Source organism: Falco peregrinus, chromosome 16, assembly GCF_023634155.1.
Source record: "Falco peregrinus isolate bFalPer1 chromosome 16, bFalPer1.pri, whole genome shotgun sequence".
Classification (NCBI taxonomy): Eukaryota; Metazoa; Chordata; class Aves; order Falconiformes; family Falconidae; genus Falco; species Falco peregrinus.
The window spans coordinates 5291027-5310080 of NC_073736.1; the positions used below are offsets into that span (position 1 = coordinate 5291027).

At 51.9% G+C, this 19054-nt stretch overlaps 1 protein-coding gene across 2 annotated transcripts in view; it reads left to right on the forward strand.

Annotated features, from left to right (window-relative positions):
* Positions 1–1332: 1332 nt before the first annotated feature.
* The window catches only part of CDK18 (cyclin dependent kinase 18), a 39916-nt gene continuing 22194 nt past the window's right edge, over positions 1333–19054 (forward strand). The window contains exon 1 of one of the 2 annotated variants that reach the window (XM_027797113.2): positions 1333–1770. Coding sequence is in view for 1 of the 2 variants with exons in the window: in XM_027797112.2 (XP_027652913.2) it covers positions 10454–10497 (44 nt within the window). In the remaining variant the exon portion in view is untranslated. Of the gene's footprint in view, positions 1771–10246; positions 10498–19054 lie in introns of those variants that run through there. The other variant, XM_027797112.2, reaches the window with a different exon arrangement.

Here is a 19054-nt window from a genome sequence, read left to right on the forward strand (position 1 = left end):
CTGCTGGGCTGCAGGAAACGTTCCAGTTTCTGCAGCCAGTGGCATCAAGGGAGCGTGATGGCTATCGTCACATGGAGCTGCCGCTGACTTTGCAGCCCACATGACCAGGTACTCATTGACCAGGGGTTAGGGGAGGCCAGTCGTTCACGTGAGCCAAGAGCCAGCCTGCGCATCGTGCCTCTGGGTCCTATCCTTTGCTGCTCCTCCCTGAGCCCTGCAGAGCAAAGGATGCGAATCTCCATGATGCGGGTGGGAAACAAGCTGCTCGGGGCAGCAAGAAACAAGCTGCTTGCCCTGTGTCACATCAGTCATCGCACCCCAACCGGGGCAACGTGCCTCAAGCTTGAACTCCGCATCTGCTTCTGGAGGGGCAGTTCCAGTTCCCAGCCTGTGGTTCAGCCCTGGGTGCTCAGATGACTCTGAGCTCCTGTGCTCACTAAACAAACTGATGGAAGTGCTGGCGTCGAATGTTTTACCCCACTCACAGAGCAGACAAGCATTACTAAGGGCTTCAGGTCTCAGCAGGGTGTTGCCATGGGGCAGGCTAAAGTGAACAAACAAAATGGATCCTGGTAAAACATCCCTTTCCTCCATGGGGGCTCAGCTTTTACACTTCTGCAATGCCATCTGTGAACCTCTTCCCTGTTCCTTGAAGCATCTCCCAGCAAGCTCGATGGTTCTAATATAAGATATGAGAGTCAGCAAGTCCCCCAAAACTCCCACATTGAAAAAGGAAAAGGGAAAAGGGAGTGCTGTCAGCAGCAGAACTCGGGAGGCCTGAATGTGTATGTTCTGGACAGTCTTCTTTGTGGAATCTCAGGTATCTGGAAAGGAGAAGATCCTGTATGCTTCCCTGCGATAGGATTTTCCCCCAGAGAGCTTGCACCCCCTTTCCTCCTCCTCACCAGCTCTGCTGCATCCTCTGGGTTCACGCTCTCCGTACTCTGTGTAGATGGATGTTGTTTCTTCCCTGGCCAGGTCTCCTGCTGGCCTCCCTCTGCCTTCCCCCGCCACTTAAACCTCCCGCACATCCCCCAGATTTAGGCATAATACCCGCTAATTGCAAAACCTCTACTGACAGGAGGGATGCTCTGTAGAGGGAAGACAAGGATTAATATAGCTGGGGATATAAGAAATTAATTAGTTTCAGACAGACAATGTTGGCACCTCCAGTCAGCCTGATTTATTTCCACGGCTGGTCTATTTTTGGCAAACTGAGAATGTTTGGCTAAATATAAGAAGAGAAATAGCTGGAACGGGTGGCAAAGCTGCTGCTAAATACATAACGCCACCGGGGTGACGGAGGCTGAAATTCCCGAGGCGTTCGGGTCCCGGGCGCGCCCCCGGTCCCACGAGAGCCCGCAGGACAGCGGGAAGCGCCGCGGGGGGCACGGGGCGCCGGGGCGGGATCCGTGCGGGGGGTGCGCGCCCCCCGCCCGCAGCGCCCCCCGCCCGCAGCCCCCGCCGCGCTCCCGGCCGTCCCGGCGCGGCCCCGCCGGGGCTCCTTATCCCGGGGCTGCGGCGGGGAGGAGCCAGCGCCGCACCGAGCGGAGCGCCGGCACCGCGCCGGGTCCCGCACCGCGCCCGCACCGCTCCAGCCCCTTCCGGCGGCAGCACCGGCCCCGCTCCGGCCCCGCTTCTCCCCCGGCAGCGGCGCCGCGCCCGCCCCGTGCCCGGTGCGGCCCCGCAGCACCGCCCCTGCCCTGCCCGGGACCCGGCGTGGCGGCGGCAGGAAGGAGGAAGGAGGGAGAGCGACCTGCGCGGCGGCCGGTGAGTGCGGGCTGCGCACCGCGGCGGGCCGGGACCCCCGCCGGGACCCCCGCCGCCTTTGGGACGCTTTGGGCAGGAGTGCCCGGGGAGGGGATGGCTGAAGTTGGACGGGCGGCGAGGGAGGGCTCAGCTCTGCGCCAAGCACAGCGAGAAATAATACCTGCCTGCGCCCCGGCGGAGGAGATCCCTGCGCCTGCTTTGCTCCTAAACGTAGTTCAGGGAGCCCTGGGCAGTCCTTCGCTCGCTGCTGACTTCTCCAGCACCAGACACCCCGGCATGGTCTCCCTGTGAAGGACCTGCAGGGGGTCTTCTGTCTGCAGTGTGAAAGTTGGGGGGGCTTGCAGGGGGGCTGACACGCGGGGTCGGTCTGTCTGGGGGGTTTCCCCTGCTCAGGCTGGAGTCCTGCTGCTGGATGGCCGGCAGCATGGCATTCTCCTTGCGCTGCGTTTTTTTGCAGCTGGCTGTATCAGCTGCATCTCTCCCAACACGCCTGTTGCTCCGACAGTTTCCCAGGGGCGTGAAGAACTCACCCCAGAGAACACCTGTCCTGGCAGGGAGCTCCCCAGGCCGCCCGCGGAGAGCTGCTCTCCCTGCCGCCCCAGCACTAGCTCCTGCCCAGCCGGGCTTTAATAACTTGGCTCTTCTCTCCATGAAAACAAACCGGGATGAGCATGCTGGCTGGTGGGCACAATGGTGGCATTAGCTGTGAAAAGAAGAAAAGCATCAGGGTCAGGCCTGGGGCTGCTGGCGTTGGGTTTTTTAGTGCTCAGCATCAAGCGAATGAATGGTGCGATGTGTGCGTGCTGAGGATCGGAGAAGGCGCCTGGAGGGGAAGCGCTTTGCTCAGGCGGCAGGCAGAAAGTTAGTGCCTCTGGATGAGATCTGTGAAAGGGCAAGTGCCTTCGGACAGGACCTTCTTCCTGCAAGGAAACAGGATTAATTTCCTCCTCAGTGGTAATGGGGCAGCGTGTAGATCTGCAACATGTGCTAACACACAGAGCTGAAATGTGGTGAACGCAAGCAGAGTCTTGTTTTCCAGCCTCACGAGGCATTGACAGGGCATCTGGGTCACCCCGTCTGTGGAGAGGTCACGAAAACCAGTTCCCACGATCCTGAAAAGATTCCCTCTATGCAGGCACCAGCCCATTAGATAATTGGTCAGTTGGTGTCAGCGGGAACACATCAGTGGTGGCACGCTGAGATCCCAAATTGCTTTTGTAGTCGAGAGCATCCTCTCCTCCCTGGAGAAGGTACAAGTACGTCGATGGGATGTGACGTGATGTGTCCAAGAGCCTGACGTAAAGAAGGAGCAGAGGCAGGAACAGAAGGGAGGGCACCTGGTTCACCAGCTGGCACCTTGCCCGTGAAACTTCATCTCTGTGTGTATATCTGAGGCATTCCACTCGCTGTTTACTGGTTTTCAGACTCTCTTTGTCATGTCAGGGGACTTCTGTGCAAGTTTCGGTGCCCGTTCTCTGGGTGGGACCACTTTGGACGATAGATTTCATAAATTTGTTTCCAAGGGCCCAGACTTATTCACTAATGCAGGAACGTATTGGGACCTTGTCCAGATGAGGGCAATTAGTAAATGACCAGTGGAACAACCTCTCCAGCAATGGCTGGGAGTTCCTCCTGTCTTATCCTGCTTGGAAAAGAGAGGAAATCTTGTAACTCAAGAGCAGGACTCTCGAGATCTGACCCTGTCCCTGGCCTTGCTATGGATTCTGTCTGACCTTGGACATGCCACCGTATCCCCATGTCTGAGTTCCCCCATCTGTTAACACTTGACCTTGCTTTGTTCTCTGAGATTTGCTCCCTGAGATCTATAGAGCTTTGGGATGCTGGCAGAGATAGGCGTGGAAGCACTAAAATCCTTGTCTCAATGCTGTGAGGGCCCCTTTCACTAAACAAGCAGTCTTTGTGGTCCCCTGAATGGACCCTTCAGACAGGCTTCACTGGCAAGCGAGTGACAAAGAGCGAAGTGATGGTGTCACGTATTTGTATGTTACAGGTGACTGAAATGCAGCTGACATGCCCGGCTGCCTTTTACTGGCTTCCAAACTAGCTGCTTTAAATCTTTAGCTGCTGCCTTGCGTGTGCATTTATTGCCATTGTTGCCGTCTCGTTTATCACAGGCACGGGCTGGGGTTCAGCCCTGCTGTGCCAAGAGCACGGGGGCAGGAGGAGACCGTTTTTACCTTCTGCTGCTGGCACGGTAGCTAGGCAAGATAGATGAAGGCAGCTGCATTTTGCGTACGGGAAGGTGAAGAGACAAAATGGCTTTTTCAGGGTGCTACAGGGAGCCTGTAGCCTGTGGTCGCGCGGGGAGTTGAGTTTTGACCTCCCAAGTCCATGAGGATCCCTCCGTTCTCTCTGTCCTGCGCCCTGCCACTTGGTGAGACGGGAACCTGTATATATGCACTTTCCCTATGTCCTGTATGCATTAAAATATCCACATTGCAGTTTCCACTGGGACCATCCCCTTGGTCTGGCCTTGTGGAGAGAAATGAATGTTTGGTCAGTCCTTGTAAACCCTGAGACATTCCTCTGGCTTCCATACAGACCTGAGGTTTGGGCCAGGAGGTCTGAGAATTTCCAGAAAATCTGGGACACATGTTTGGAGTCATGTCCAAATAGTAGTAAGAGTTTCCAGGAGAGTTTATATTCAATAAGAGCCTCCCAAACTCTCCGTCCATGCTCAGGGAAATTGAGGCAAACTTAAAGCAGTTTCTCCAGGCAACAGGACAGGGGGTCTTGACTCTGGGACCAGCTACAGAACTCAGAAAATATCCCAACCCAACCTGGCGTGAGTTCCGCTCTGCATAATTAGCGTACTGAAACCCTGAAAGCTCAGCTCTGCTCCATGACGTGGCCTCAGTTTACATCTTTACAGGTAGAAAAACAATAGAAGGTCTCTATTTAAAAAAGGCCCTTCAACTGCTTTCAGCAAACTTTGTCCATGCAAAGGTTCAACCTGCTGGGTTTGCTTTTCTCTAAATTCACTTGCTTCTGCTGTTTGTAAAGGGAAAACTGATAGCAGAAGCAACCTGTTGATTAATGTAGATGCGAAAGCCCAGATTACAATCTGGTGAACAATTAACTTTGCAGAGTCGATCTGTAAGCAGAGGGAGCATCTTTTGCTCTCTCTTTACGTTTCTAATCAAGATTTCTTTTCAGGTAGCATTTTGCCTGCAGCCAGTGTTGCTCATCAGCTTGTTTGCTCATTGCTCACAATCTTAGCTTGTATCTTTGTCGAGGCAGCCTGGCTGGAAAAGAAGCTGGTGTGAAATTATTTTCAAGCCACAGAGCAGAGCTAGCAAGGCTTGAGAGATGGCTGGGGTTCATCTGGGCTTCTGACACTGCTGCAATCTCTCATTTGTCTTGTTCTTTCTTTGCCTCCCTCCTTTCGTGCCTCTTATTCTTGCTGTATCTCCAATCACAACTTGAGATCTGTATTCTCTTGCCTTCTGGGTTTGCTTGCTGTTTTAGGAATGAGCTCCAAGCCACCACAATTAAGGCTAGATTTTTGCAGGCAGGCTAGGCACACCACATTCCCGCTGCAAAATATCCACATATATTCAGCACAGCGTGCCTGCTCACTGGGCTGATTTCTGTTGAAAATCTGACCATTTCTTTTCACACCTGAGCAGCAGCTGGGCTCCTGTTAAAATTCTCACTCGTGCTAAATCCATAATGCACCACAGTTTCGAGTGCAGGCAAGACCTGCGGGAATACAGCTTGTGAAGTGGAAGGATGCTCAAGGCTTTGGGGCACTTGCTTCAGAGAGTTGGATTCAGATGCCAGCACCAGCTCTTCTGGTTTTGCTTGTGGCTTTTCTGCGCTCCTGTCTTACGTCAGGTACTGTCCCTGCCATGCCAGGGTGCTGGGAGGATAAATAACTCTTAAAAGTGTTCACACGGTGGAACAGAGGGGTGTTTGACCTGCTATTTTCAAAGATGGATGCTCATTGCTTTTTGGGAACCAGGCCTTCCAGAGCAGCTCAGGTGGAGACATTTCAGAACATCTCAGGCTGTGCACAGACAGGCTGGATCAGACGCTGACCCGCTGTGAGCCTGGTCATTTTGGAGCAGGGACAATCTCTTACTGCTGCCTTTTGCACGGCGATCCTCAGTCTCTGAGGCCAGCAGGCACTACCGTAACAAAACCAAATCATTTGAGTAGCAGATCCTGATACAGAGCTGTCAGTGCCCGGTGCCAGTCACCTCTGCCAGCATTGCAGGAACACATGGTATCATCAGAGCCGTTACCGCTTGTGATGCGCAGAGGAGGAAGCAAACAGGATGGTGTGGTGTTGGGTTTACTGCCCTGCCGTTATTGCACAAGGAAGGGAAAGTGCACAGCTTCTGTGTGCACCTGGAAGGACGAGCGCTGCTAATGAAGACACTTCATTGCCAGTTAATGGTGCATTCAATCCAGTTATTTTGTGACTTTCTCAGTTTTGTTAATTACACCCAAACAATCCACCCTCGCGCCACCCGTGAGCTAGTGCCATCATCTTCATTTATCAGGTGGGAAACTGAGGCAAGGAGCGTATTCCTGGTGTTAGCAAGCTTCTGTCACTGGTGGCACTGGATCTTAAACCTGAGGTCTGAGACTCTCTCCAACATGTGCTGTTTTGTGCTGTTTGTAGCCCGTCTCTTGCTGTGGTTGGGGGTGACGTGAATTTTACTTGTCTTGTGGGCACCCTTTCAGTTTTGGCTCGTGCCTTGCCATGTGGTAATGTTTTTATTACTGAAGACTTCTACGTGAACCCTCTTCCCCTCTTTCATCCCCAACCTCTGAAATGCTCAGCTGTTTCCTTCAAAACAACGCAAATTTCCCCAGCTGGGGGCTCTGGGGTGGGACGGGAGGCTGGGTTTGACCAGTTTCCTGGGGTGCTGCTGTTCTTTTGGTGACTTTTAATTGAATTGCTAAATTAAAAGGGAGAGGCTGTTGAAGCTGGCCATAAACACTGAAACCTCTGAAGAAATCAGAATGTGCCTTTTTTGGGAAGCAGAAACATTCCAAACGTTCCGTTTATTTCTGTTATTTCTCTGTTTTGATTTAAATAGTTTTACTCGGTCTATTTGATTATTTGGGAAGTGTTAATGTGCTGGTCACTCGGGGGTTAGGATTCATGATCCCAGTTAGATTTAGCTGCAATCTCCCCCCGGGCTGTTGCTTTTTCTGCACACCCACTTTTCCCCAGCATTGCCCACACTTGAAGCTGTATCTTTTTTTAGTTGCTAAATCTGACAAGGTTTATGAACGGGAGCTTTAACTCTGTGTTTGTGAACATGCACAGGCATATAAATTCATCAGTGTTGGATTTTTTCTGTATTCCAGCATGGAACATCACCTGGAGCTTGGTTTTACACGCCTTCTAGCATGCCTTGAATTATTTGGTGGAAAGCCTCTTAGGCTGGCAGCTCATGTACCAAGCCTGTGCTGCAGCATGTGCTGCTAATTTATAGATACCTAAAGATGCAACCAGGGACCTATGGAGATCTTCAGTAGCACTTTGGGTTGGGTTTGTGGTTTTTTTTTTTAAATTTATTTTGGGTTCTAAAAATCTGGTTTGAAGAGTATAATAGCAGCTGAAGCGATCGCTTTTCACCCAGAAAACGCATCCTGCTATTGTATCTGCCCCTGTTGGTAGGTGGGTTAAATCCTACTTTCTGCCTTACTTTACCAGATTCTCAAGTGGTGTAAATCAGCATTGCTTGGCTGAAGTCAGCAACCCCATACACGGCAGTTTTGTCACCAGCCAAGGCTGTGAGTGCCACAAATCCTCTCTAGTTTTGTAGTAGGATCTCTTCTGTAATGTGTGCTTGTCTCATCTCTGCTGCCACCCAAGAAAACACAGAGAACTAGAAACTGCCACTCATTTCTGCTGTACCAGCATCGCCAGTGGCCTGCTAGAGAGCTTCAGAAATTCAAGATCCAGTCCTGATACAGTAGATCTGGGCAGCAGCGATCTGTAAATGACAGACCACAGGACGAGGTGCTGCAGTAGTGATCTGGAGGTAGGATCCAGGGCCAGATCTCCTGGAGTTTTCCTGGCCGTGCCGTTGGCTCGCTGTTTGACCTTGGGCTAGTCCCATCCCGTCTCTGCAATTCTGTACTTCCCATCTTGGAACTGGGGGGATAATAGCCAAATTCACAGCTAGGCTGAAGTACGGTTGGTCTTCGTGAGATGCTTGGCTATCCTTGAGCGAACAGCGATCACAGAAGGGCGAGGAACTGATTCTGTGTTACTGTAGGCACAATAACCTTCCTGGCATCTGTTCTCCATGCCTCAGATTGGAGCAGCAATTGAAGCGCAAGGGGGAAGAAGCAGTAAGGAAAATCTGCATTCAGCCTAAAGTGTATATTGCTCCTGCTACAGACATTCCCGAGGGTTGGTCAGCTTGTAATTATTAACCGATTACTGCACAGTAATCACCGTGCCACAGGATGCAGGAAGCACAGGCAGTCAGGAACAAACCATGTCCCACAAATAGCAGCCTTTTCTTATCTGTCCTTTGTATTTTGCTCGTCGTGGTGGTATCTGACTACAGCCCTGCCCATCAGGCTCGCAGTCAGCCTGTGGCCGGACACCTCTGCGTGCTGTTTGCTTTTCGTGCTTGCAGTTAGGGGACTGAAGGCCAGTGTTAGCCCAGAACAGGGAACAGCTACATCCCGAACTGTGGCTGCGAGGAGGACCTCTTTTGCAGGTCTGCCAATGTTCCCTGTCCTGCTTGAAGAAGACCACATCTAGGGGCGAGCCTTTGGAGCCCTCGCAATCTGCCCCTACAATAAAGGCATTGAGATTGGGTGTTTCCTGAGCAAGGCACTGGCCAGAGGAGGTGAATTAGAAAGTCTGGAGACTGAAAGCCTCTGTTTGTCCCGGGAGCAGGTTCGGCACAAGCAAGGAGCTGATCTGCCAGCAGTGCCAGACTGGAGTGCCACGGGCTGCAGGCGCCTCCAGCGCAGGATGCGATGGGGTTGGTCCCCATGGCCCACCAGGGATGGGTGTGCTGAGCAGAGCTGCATGTCATTAGGGGTCTGTGGGAGCTGGGGGACAGCGCAAAGCCCACGTCACCCCTCACAGCAGCTTCAGACAGAGCAGGGAAAGAACCTGTGCAGTGCCTTAGTACGTCAGCTGGCATATTTTCTTTTTCGAGGAAGAACTGGAATCTGAAATGCTGCCCAGTGCAGAGGAAACCTCCGCGGGGCCAAGTCTCACTGTAGGCTTGTGTGGTCGAGGCAAGAAACCTCTAAGGGATACCTCAGACTGCCCTGGTCAGAGGAGCCGAGGGGTTTGTTTTTCTGCCGGTTTGGTTTTGGATTCAAGGCAGAAAACTTCTCTGACGTGGGTCTGAGGTGGGGGAGGATGGGCTGTTGGGGCCATCAGACATCATCAGCAGCATCGAGAGCTGCTGCTATGCCTGTAGCTGGAGACAGGGACACAGGGACCTGAAGCTGCCGGAGTGGTAGCATGAGCCCCGCAGCCCTTGCATTGACCAGGCACCTCAGAGCCATTTCTGCTCTTTGGAAAGCTCTGGAAAGGCTGCGGATGGTCTGGTGGCACCTGGGCTTTTAGACAGGGATTTGCAAACACCACTTGCAGTGTAAATCGGTGCGTGTGGGACAGAGAAGCAACATTTGCTGCCTGGGAGTCTGAGGAGGAGGCAGGACTACTGGTTTTAATGCTCTTTTTCATCATAGCCAGGCGTTATTTTGTGTCTCGTCCAAAAGACAATTAAAAATGTAAAGAGTGCCTCTGTGTCCCCAAACTTCTCTCTCCATTAAACGAAGCATCCTACTTCGTTTAATGTAAACAAAGCACACACCTCCCAGTACCACCTTCACGTTCCTCCTTTCCACCGTGATCCTCCTGCTTTAGCAGTAGCTCTCAAAGCCCCTGGAAAGAGCAGTGGCAGCGAGGACCTTTCCCATCGCTTGTTGCTGCCCTGCCCCTGGAGAGCCATGGCTGGGGCGTGCAGAGGTGCCGTTGGATTCCTCTCAGCCGGGAGCGGGTGCTTCCTCTGTGCAGGGGGTGCAGAGAAAAGGTCCGACTGCGTAATTTTAATTCCAGGAAAACACCACACCGTATGGGGGGGAGAAGGCGTGTTTTTATAAATTACCATTAACAGCATGTGTTCTATTTAAGTACTTAATCCCTTTCAGTCCCTCCTTATTAATGATTAATTGTGCAACTAATTGCACTATGATAGTACCATTGCGAGTGCAGCTAGTTGCAGTGTGTGCAAGCAACCCCACCAGTATTAAACCAGATAAGAATTTCGGGGGGGGGGGGGGGGGAACCTGGGCTCAACTGATGCTCTGCTGTGTGAACATAGGCCAAATCTCTCGTCTCTTTGGGTCTCAGGATTATAATCCTTTCTTATCTTGAGTGTTTCCTATGAAGCATACAGCTTATCGGCTCGCGAGGCAGGAGAGGAGCAGAATTGAATGCAACCCAGCGAGCTTTGAACAGCCCTGCTTGATGTAGTCCCTTTTCATCTCGCTTTCTGAGCTTTAAGTCTCCTTGACTCTCGTGGCCTGTTACTGAAAACCACATGGAAATACATCTGTGTTTTGATTGGGGGGGTGGGGTGTTATATTTGAAATTATTTCCAGACGTGCTTCTGATGTCTTACAAAAGGGCAGTGGACTGCAGGCTACGGGTCAACGCGTGATGCAGCCCAGCATCTATCTCTTCCTGACCGTGTCCAAGGGCTGGTGAGTCCGACCATGTGTTTTCCTGTGAGAGATCGCTCTCCCTTGCTCTCTTTCACTCTGGTTATCTCGTGCTGGGCTCTGTTATCTCCCCCAGTTCCCAGGGCTTGGGCAGAAACCATCTAGCTTGTCAAGGACGCCAGAGCTGCCGGCAGCTGTGTGGGGGACTCAACCAGTGTGCCAGGAGAGTTGTGATAGTTTTTAAAGTGTAGGGGGGAAGGTGGGTTGGGAGGGAAGAGAGAAATGGAAAAATGAGTTGTTTTTTTTTAAAAAAAGAGGTAAATACTTTAAACCCACCAAACAGACTTGCTTTGTCTGCCATTCCCATGACTGACATTGCAACTTTCAGGACCCTGAGCAGTGAGCTGGGGCTTGGTTTGGCTTGGTGAAACAGATGTTATTTACAGTTTAACAAGGAACAAGGTTTATCTAAACAGTGTGCGCTTGCTGAGTTCCCAGATATGCATGAAATGTTGCCCTCCATAGGGAAGTGAGCAGAGCTTTGCAGGCACTGAGGCGTGCTTAATCTGTTTATACATGTTTCGTCTGGGATATCTCTATTTGATAGCCGGTTGTGTCTGTGTTTGGTTTAACATGAAAATGTCATAGTCGCGGTGGTGCTTAGCTGTGGTGGGGTGAGGCTATTAGGGAGGTAGGCGTCTCCAGGCAGCGCGGAAGGATGGCTGAGGATGCCCTGCAAGCATGTGCTGCTCTCTCGGGAACAGAGGTTTCCTGGAAGGCAGCATCTCACTAGGTTTTGGATCCTGGAGAGCTTGCACCATCACAGTGCCTGGGCTGGGCTCTTGGGCAATCCCACAGCCTCCTTGTAGCATCCCTGTACTTAAGGAAAATGGTGCTGCTGGTACAAAATACCTGATAAACAGCTTTCTGAGAAGAGGAGATTCAGCACGGACATGGGACAGTCTGATGTGCAAGCACATCCGTGTCCTGGGCAGCCCAGGGGGATGGAGGTACACCAGAGGATGTCAGGAGTAAAGGGGAAGAAATATCTCTGCATCTCAGGCCAGCCTCCTGTCTTTCTGCTCTCCCAGCTTTTTCTAAGGAAGCTGATGGATGAGGCAGGACAGTTACGGAGGAAGTTTTTGCTGTATAGGGCACATGCCCAAGCTGGTTGGCAACCCCCAGATCTCAGGAGCTGCTGTATACAAGGGGAACCCCGCAGTTAATGTCGGTTGTGCTAGTCGAATCCTAAGTGGAGAAGGACTGTTTGAGAATCTGCTTCATTTGCTTTCACTACTTGCTCTCTGAGGCATTTGCTACTGTGAAAATCCCTTTTGCTGTTTGTTTCTGCATTATTCCTTCCCCGCAGGTGGCCCAGACAATGTCTGGTTTTCACTGTGTTGCCCAACCCCTGGGTCTTTGCAAAGTGGAAATGCTTCATGTGCAGAAATACGGCGTGTAGTGTTACCGGCAGCGGTATCGGCGCTGAGATCTGAGAAGCCAGGGAAGGAATGGCCGGGGCACTTGGCTCCCTTCAGATTAGGGAGAAAAACTTGAACGTTGAGAGGGGAGAGAGCGTGGGGGACGGGAGAGCAGGTGAAATCCGTCTGTGCAGGAACAGCTTGAAGAGTTTGCAGCAGCAGGGCACAAACCGTGCGTCCCCCCGGGGGAGGCAAAGTGCTCTCAGCCTTCGAGGTGCAGCATGTGCGCGGGCCAGGGGCGAGGGAGAACGATCGCTGCAGACTGCTCGTGCTGATGCAAGGGTGTCTCAAAGCCTGGCATCTACTAGGCAGCAACACAGAGCCCTTGCCAAGTTCGCTGCCTCAAAACAGTGCTCTTATCACACTGGGATCCCTGGCAGCCACCTCTTGGCTCAGGAGGCTTTTTAAATCTTCTGCCTTCCTCCAGCCTTGACAGCAGCTTACTGGAGCAATCCTTTCTCTCATCGTGAGGATGAGGTGTGGCCTCTGGATCTGGGAAGCAAAGCCAAGCCAGAAAGATCACATGGATGCCCACCTGCACATCTCATCCCTGGCTGGGGCTCTAAGCCCCGCTGCGCTAATCGTGATAAGGAAGGGTCTGGATAAAAGATATCGCAGCGTTGCTCTTTGCATTGTGGGGGAGAGGGGGATGCCAAAAGTAATTACAGTTTGTGCTGTGCTTTGAAATCCTCTGATTCCTCAAGCGTTGGCTTGTCATGCTCCCTACCTGTGTGGCTGCATTTCCCTCACATCTGAGGGAAAAATACACACACACACGTGCGCAAAGCCCTCCAAGGATGGGTGCACAACTGGTTTAAGATTAAATACCAGATTAGTGCAATCCTTGGCAGGGAAATAGACTTGTAGTGTTTGCTCACCACCTTCCTACCATGTGACTATTCCAGAGCTTTAAATAAAACAGATTTGAAACCCTGCTGCAAAGAGTTTTATGTGCCTAATGCCAAGCAGTGGTACTGCTGCTCCAGAGCGCGGTCCTGGGGAGAAACCCAGTCCGTAGCTGGTACTGTAAACTCTGCTGGAGTGGGGAGAAGTAGGTCAGGAACACCGTCCCCTTTCATTCTGGGCTTTTCCAGTTGCTGCAGAAGGATCTGTCCGAGGGCAGTGGGGGCTGGTTTAGCAGCTGTGTCAGCTCCGAGGAGCTGCTGGATCTGAACTGGGAGCTTGCTGGGGGAGGAAGGAGCATGAATCCCGTATGGTGGTGTTGTTTGTACAGTCGCTCCAGTTCCTACTCCCATTGCCAGGGCTGGGTGGCATGGGAATCCAGGTATCTACAGGTTGTGGAGCATAACTGGCAGAGGTCTCTGTTTTAAGTGTGTTCTATCTGGGTAGGACAAGGCAAGCTGGACTCCTTGCATTTCTAGTCTCCTAGAAAATGTGTGGCAAAGAGCCGAGCTCTAAATTGCTTTGAGTGCTTGTGGTGGTGCTACTTCTTATAAATGTTGTGCTTCTGTTTATATTAAAACTGTTTTCTGTTTTTTCTGGGAAATTTGGTCCTGTCAAGATCCTTTGATACCAGGGTCCCTCTGGTAAGACTTTTCATGAGGATCTGGATTTCATTTGTTCCCTTCACCTTTTTGTTGTGCACTGGTTGCTGCCCCTCTCCTTTTTTTTGCACCAGAGGTAGCTGCATTTCACAAATTCCACACGACTATCGGGTGTACAGGGTGTATTTTCTGTTTCTTTAAATACCCTCCCTAGGAATGCTTTCAGAAAGGGGACCCGGGCAGCAGGGCTGTGTGATCCCTCTGCTCAGCTGTCCCTGCGGAGCTGAGGCGTCGTGATGCCAGCTGAGCTGTGATCATACCCCTGGGCAGCAGGTCAAGGCTGACTCCTGTGTCTGCCTTCCACACTGCTGAAGAAATTATTACCCCCAGTCCTCATTTCGCACTGATACCTTCCTTTCAGCCTTGATCTCACACGCCAGAAAGAGAGCCCTTGGGTGGAAGACGAAATCATGGGTCACAGGAGGAAAATTCCAGTATTTTCTGTTAAAGAGAGAGGGAAACAACCTCTCCTGGCGCCTCCTGACCACTGCAGGGAAAGTGGATCCTGGCTTTCGGTGAGCTCTTGTCTGTGCAGCAATCGCAGGCAAGCTTGCAGCTCTGGGAGCTCTGTGTGGGCTGGGGAAAGAACAAAAGCTCTAATTTAAAAAGAAAAAAAGAAAAAAAAAAAAAAGGGAAAAGGAGGAAAGAAAATAGCAATTAAGAAGGCAGCAGACCCTACATACCCCATGCTGCGTGAGGGTTTGGATGATAGCATTGCACAGCTTTATCCGGCGGGATGGAGCTGCAGATGTGCTGAGGGAGAGGCTCAGTGGGACTTGGTCTCTCCTGCACCAGGGGTCTTCTCCTGTAACGTGGATCATCCTTCCCACCCCGTAGCAAAGGGAAGGGCAGGTGCTGACAGCCTCAGCCACATGTTAAACACTCCTGGGAGAGAAAGTAAGAGGCTTTGTGTTACTGAGAATGACTTTCTTTGGCAGCTGGAAGCTGGCACCCTCTTCGCTGTCTCTCCCAGCCACCTGGGAACGCTGGCCACCAGCTGCGGGGATGACGGGGTCTGGTTTGTCTTTTTGGAGTGTCTTCAATTCGGCAGGATCCATGAACACTTTCTTGGTTGTGCTTGTATATTCAAGAGCCTCTGGCACTTTTGGGGTGTGACATGACAGCCAGGTGACAGGGAGGTGATGCTGGGAGAGGGCAGCACAGGACATCAGGTCTCCAGGGGGCTCGAGAGGAGCAGGCAGGCTTTGCAGCAAGGTCCCTGTGGCAGGAATTGCCAATCTGTTTTGGGATGTGGCTTGGATTGTGTTAGTTAATTGTCAATCAACAATTAGTTGAGTGTCATAAAAGGCGAGGACCAGGCTGGCTTTTGCTAGTAATGTTCCTCTTCAGTAATTACTTGTGTTGATATTGCAGTAGCTGCTCGCTGTGCTGGAAGCTCGGTATGCACATCGTGCAATGCTTGTTGTGAAGGACATGCCCACGGTGTAATAAAAGGATGCAAGGAGAAAGTGAGTCATGGAAAAGGGGGGAGAATGTCTAAATATCGCACAGCCCATCGGCAGCACCTCTGGGAGCATACCTGAGCTGTAAAGGGCTGCTGCCTCGGCAGCCCCAGCACGGCTCTTTGTTCCCAGGCATCACACTACAGCCCAGGTCTCCTGGATCATGGTCTAGCAGCGCCGTATAAGCGAGGCAGTGCTATCGTCACGATGAGCACTGCCAGCGGGACACGTGCCCTGAACTCCCGAGCGACTGTAAATTAAGTCTCAATCTTAGATAGCTGCCATAGCAAAATTGAGTATCAAAGGGAGTGTCTGTCTTGGAGCCAAAAGCGGTTGTGTTGGGCTGCAGGGGGAAAGAGTCGTGCACTTTTGCTGAGACTCATTTCCTGCTGCCTGCCCTCCTGGTGCAAACCAGCCGTGATGGATGGGCTGGAGCAGGGGATCCACTGATCTACAGCGGCTGCGAGTCTGGACCGTGCATCCGCTGAAAATGATGAACGTACCATAGAAGCACTGACACGACCACCTTCAGGGCAGCTCGGCACAGCAGACAGTGTGAGCACTGAGCTCCCACCCATGACTGGCGTGTCTGTGGTGGACAAACTGGCTATTAGCAGTCAGTTGTTGTTCCAGCTGAACACTGGACACTTTTCTCAGGTTAGCATCGGCTGAGGAATAAGTGCCTAGTGTTTTGAGGCTGCTGGAATAATGACCGTCATTTTAATGCCTTCCTTGGTGCTGCCCTGATCTCACCAAGGGCTGGGAAGAGAAGAGCCAAGTGAGAACTGCTGACTGCACCGCAAAGGGCTGTGGACACAGAGAAAGGCAAAATATACAAAGGCAGAACAAACCTTCTTTGTGTGCTCTTGTTACTGGGCTCATTGTCAGGGTTGGGACAAACGAGAGTAGAAAGGCGCATCCAGCAAAACCGCTTTCCTTCCCACTGTCATCCATGCATCAAATACAGGTTATGTAGTCCCCAAAGGCTGGGCTTGCAGGAAGTTTTCCACAGCGTTCACCCTTCCCAGGCTATCTTCATGTCTGTCTGAGTGATCTGTATGTGCCCAGTGTGGCTTGTGCTTTACCTGTATCATCGTCTCTTAACAACAACGGGCCAAAGTAATTGCAACGCTCCCACTGAGGGTTCTACACCCCACAAACCAGGCTTCTGCCTGCAAGGATCTCACAGCTGAGGAAAATACAAACAAACTGGAAGAGAGGGAGGATGCGTCATCGTTCTTGATTTATAGCTGGGGAAACTGAGGCATGCTGAGAGGGTCAGAACCGGAGCGGGAGCCAGTCTTACACATTTGCTACGGGATCATCTTTCCTCCCAAGCCTTCTCTGAACTGCAGACATGAGAAGGGAGGACAGCAGTCTCCTGGCTGCCATAATCACGTTCCTGGTGCACTGCATTTGTTGTAATCATAGAAGCCAGTAGTACAGGAGAAAAAAATCTGCAACGTGAGGATGGACCGACTCCCTGGGGACCCCAAGTTCTCTTTTCAATCACGCCTAGCACAGCCACTGCCCTGGGATGATGATCTTGCTGTTTGCTACAGGGCTCCTGTAGATTAATGGGAATTGATTGCGCTCCCTTCCCTGCAGGATCTTGGCCTCCTGGCAGGGGCTTTGCTCCCTCGGTAGCAGGGAAATGCCAGCCCCCCTGAACAGCAGGGCTGAGCGTGGCAGGAGGCAAACGTGGAGGGAGGAGAGGCCACTTGCCCTCTCCCTTTATCACTCTCACCTTTCGGGGAGAGTAATTGCTGCAAACCACTCTGTCTGATGGGCAGGACCGGCTGCCCGTCCCAGGGCTGAGCGGTATGCAGCCCCAGCTCTGCGGGGCCATGCCGGTCCTCACCGCAGCTCGGAGCAGCCTCTGTCCGTCTGAACTAATCGCCCAGGCGGCTTTGCAGCATCTGCCATGGGGAGGGAGCGGCTGGGGGCTTGTTACCCCGGGGAGGATTTCATGCCAACAGCTGAGCAGCGGGGGAGACGTTCATTTGGTGGTCAGGGGCTGATATCCTTCCCTGCCCCTCCGCCCTTGCCCTGGTAGGATTCCCAGCTGCTGCAGAAAAGTCAGCATTGCCCCTGGTGTATGTTAGGGTCACCCCTGCCCCCCTCTGTATGCCCCCTGAGGACCCGGCGGTGGCCCTGCTGAGGAAATGCAGAGTGGAGGAGGAACTCGGGTCGTGCTGGGCTCAGGGTTGCACAGGAGCGTGCGCCGTGGAGGGGCCGAAGTCTCTCCCGTCACCTGCACGCCCTGGTCTTGGCAGCTGGTGCAACTTTGCCTCGGCACACGGGCTGCACTGGTGAGCTCCTGGCGGGTCTGACTTCTGCCTCCGTGCCTTGCGATGTATTCAACTGGCGCCTCCATTGGTTTTTTGTTTAGCCCTGTAGCCACATGCGGCGTTGCATGATAGCTGCGTTTGCGGAGCAAATAAGGCTTTACAAGCGGAATTCACCATTTTTCTGATACTTGCAGGAGTGAATCAATGCCACCTAATAGCCAGAAGCATGAGCCCTAACTGCTGAATAGGACTGTTCATTTTGCCTTGTAAACACAACTGTTAATCTCTCTGGGGATAAAAAAAAAAAAAAAAGGCTTAAAAAAAGCATACTCTTCCCTCCCAGCCCTTCTACCCTTTCAGCTGGGAAATGGGGACAGGAGTCTGTTAAAATGGTAAGAAAAAAATGGAGCCACTTAGCATTTGTGAAAAGCAATGAAGTGGTTATTGCTGGAAAGCCTTGCTTCCAAGCCCGTGCAGTATGCTGAAGGAGAAAGGGGACAGTTTCATACGTTGATGATGGCTTGTCTGTGCCTAAAATACCTGTCTCCGAATTCCACAGCAGAGAGCCAGTGGGTTTTGCTGTACAAATGCAAGAGATTAATGTGGATAGTCACAGCCCAGATGCCTGTGGGAATACTTCACTGAAAAAGAGTGAGCGCAGTTATTGCTAGTGCAGCACATACAGCTTTGAATGCAGTGTTTAAAGAATCGTTAACATCTTGTCTTGATCATGTGATGAGCTTTCCTGACGGGATTCAGCTTTGGGCTCTTTGAAGTGTTTTAGCCAAGTATTTACTATCTGACAGTAAATGCAGATCATTCACGCTGCTGGCTTTAATCCCTGTTCCTTGGCCAAATTCCAGCCTGAGTGATTTCATTTTTGCCTGTTGATGCCTAAATTCTTTATTGCCATTTTAGACTGCTTCTTCCCCTTCATGTCCTACCGTGCAGCGTCATGTTTCTGCATGTTGTTAATCAGCCGACTGCTTCCATCCCAGGGATGACTGCAGTTCAGGGGTTGCTGTGGTTCCCTTCAAGATCCTTCAGGTTGTAAAACAAGTGATGTCATTGCTTTGCTTAGCAAGTGTCACCTTCTCTCAGAATGTCAATAAATGCCTCCACTTCCTTTAGTACACTAAACGTGGTAGAAAACAAAAGGCAGTCGCTAGCAATTCTTCCTTTGAAATCCCTGCCAGGGGAGAGGGCTGGGCTGCTGTGTTTAGCTGTAAAAGGGAGCACCTTCTCTCAGAAGAAATGCAGCCGGAGGGTGGACGAAGCCCCCCGCACTCCGGGGTGCTGCCCAGAGCAGTGTGCAGGGAGGGGTGCCCGCCAGGGACCCCATGCTTCTGCCCCAGGTGATGTGCCGCAGCCTTCCAGCATGCGGGTTGCTGGATGCTGTCCTTGCAGGAGGGGAGCAAATCCCACCTTTAAGGGCACCTGGATCCAAATGGCCAGTCAGGGCAGGAAAAATGCCTCTCTGGGAGGAGTGTAGGGCTGAGGACAAGAACAGTCCCATAAATTCCAGCTGACAAACACTTTAACGTGAACTCCATCACCAGATGCCAAGTAGGTCTATGTCTAACTGGAAAAAACAGCCACAATTGCAGGGATCCATAAAGATAACGAGTACAGGGCAGGCTTGTGCATAGCAGGCGAGGTAGCTGGCGATGTCGGTGCTATTTTTACCCCCACCCCACTTCCTCTCCGAGAGCGTTTATATTTAGCAGCCTGTAGCTGCTGGCACTCCGGTAGGTAGCAAGGGAGGGAAGGATTTGGACTGCAATTTGTGGAGCACAAAT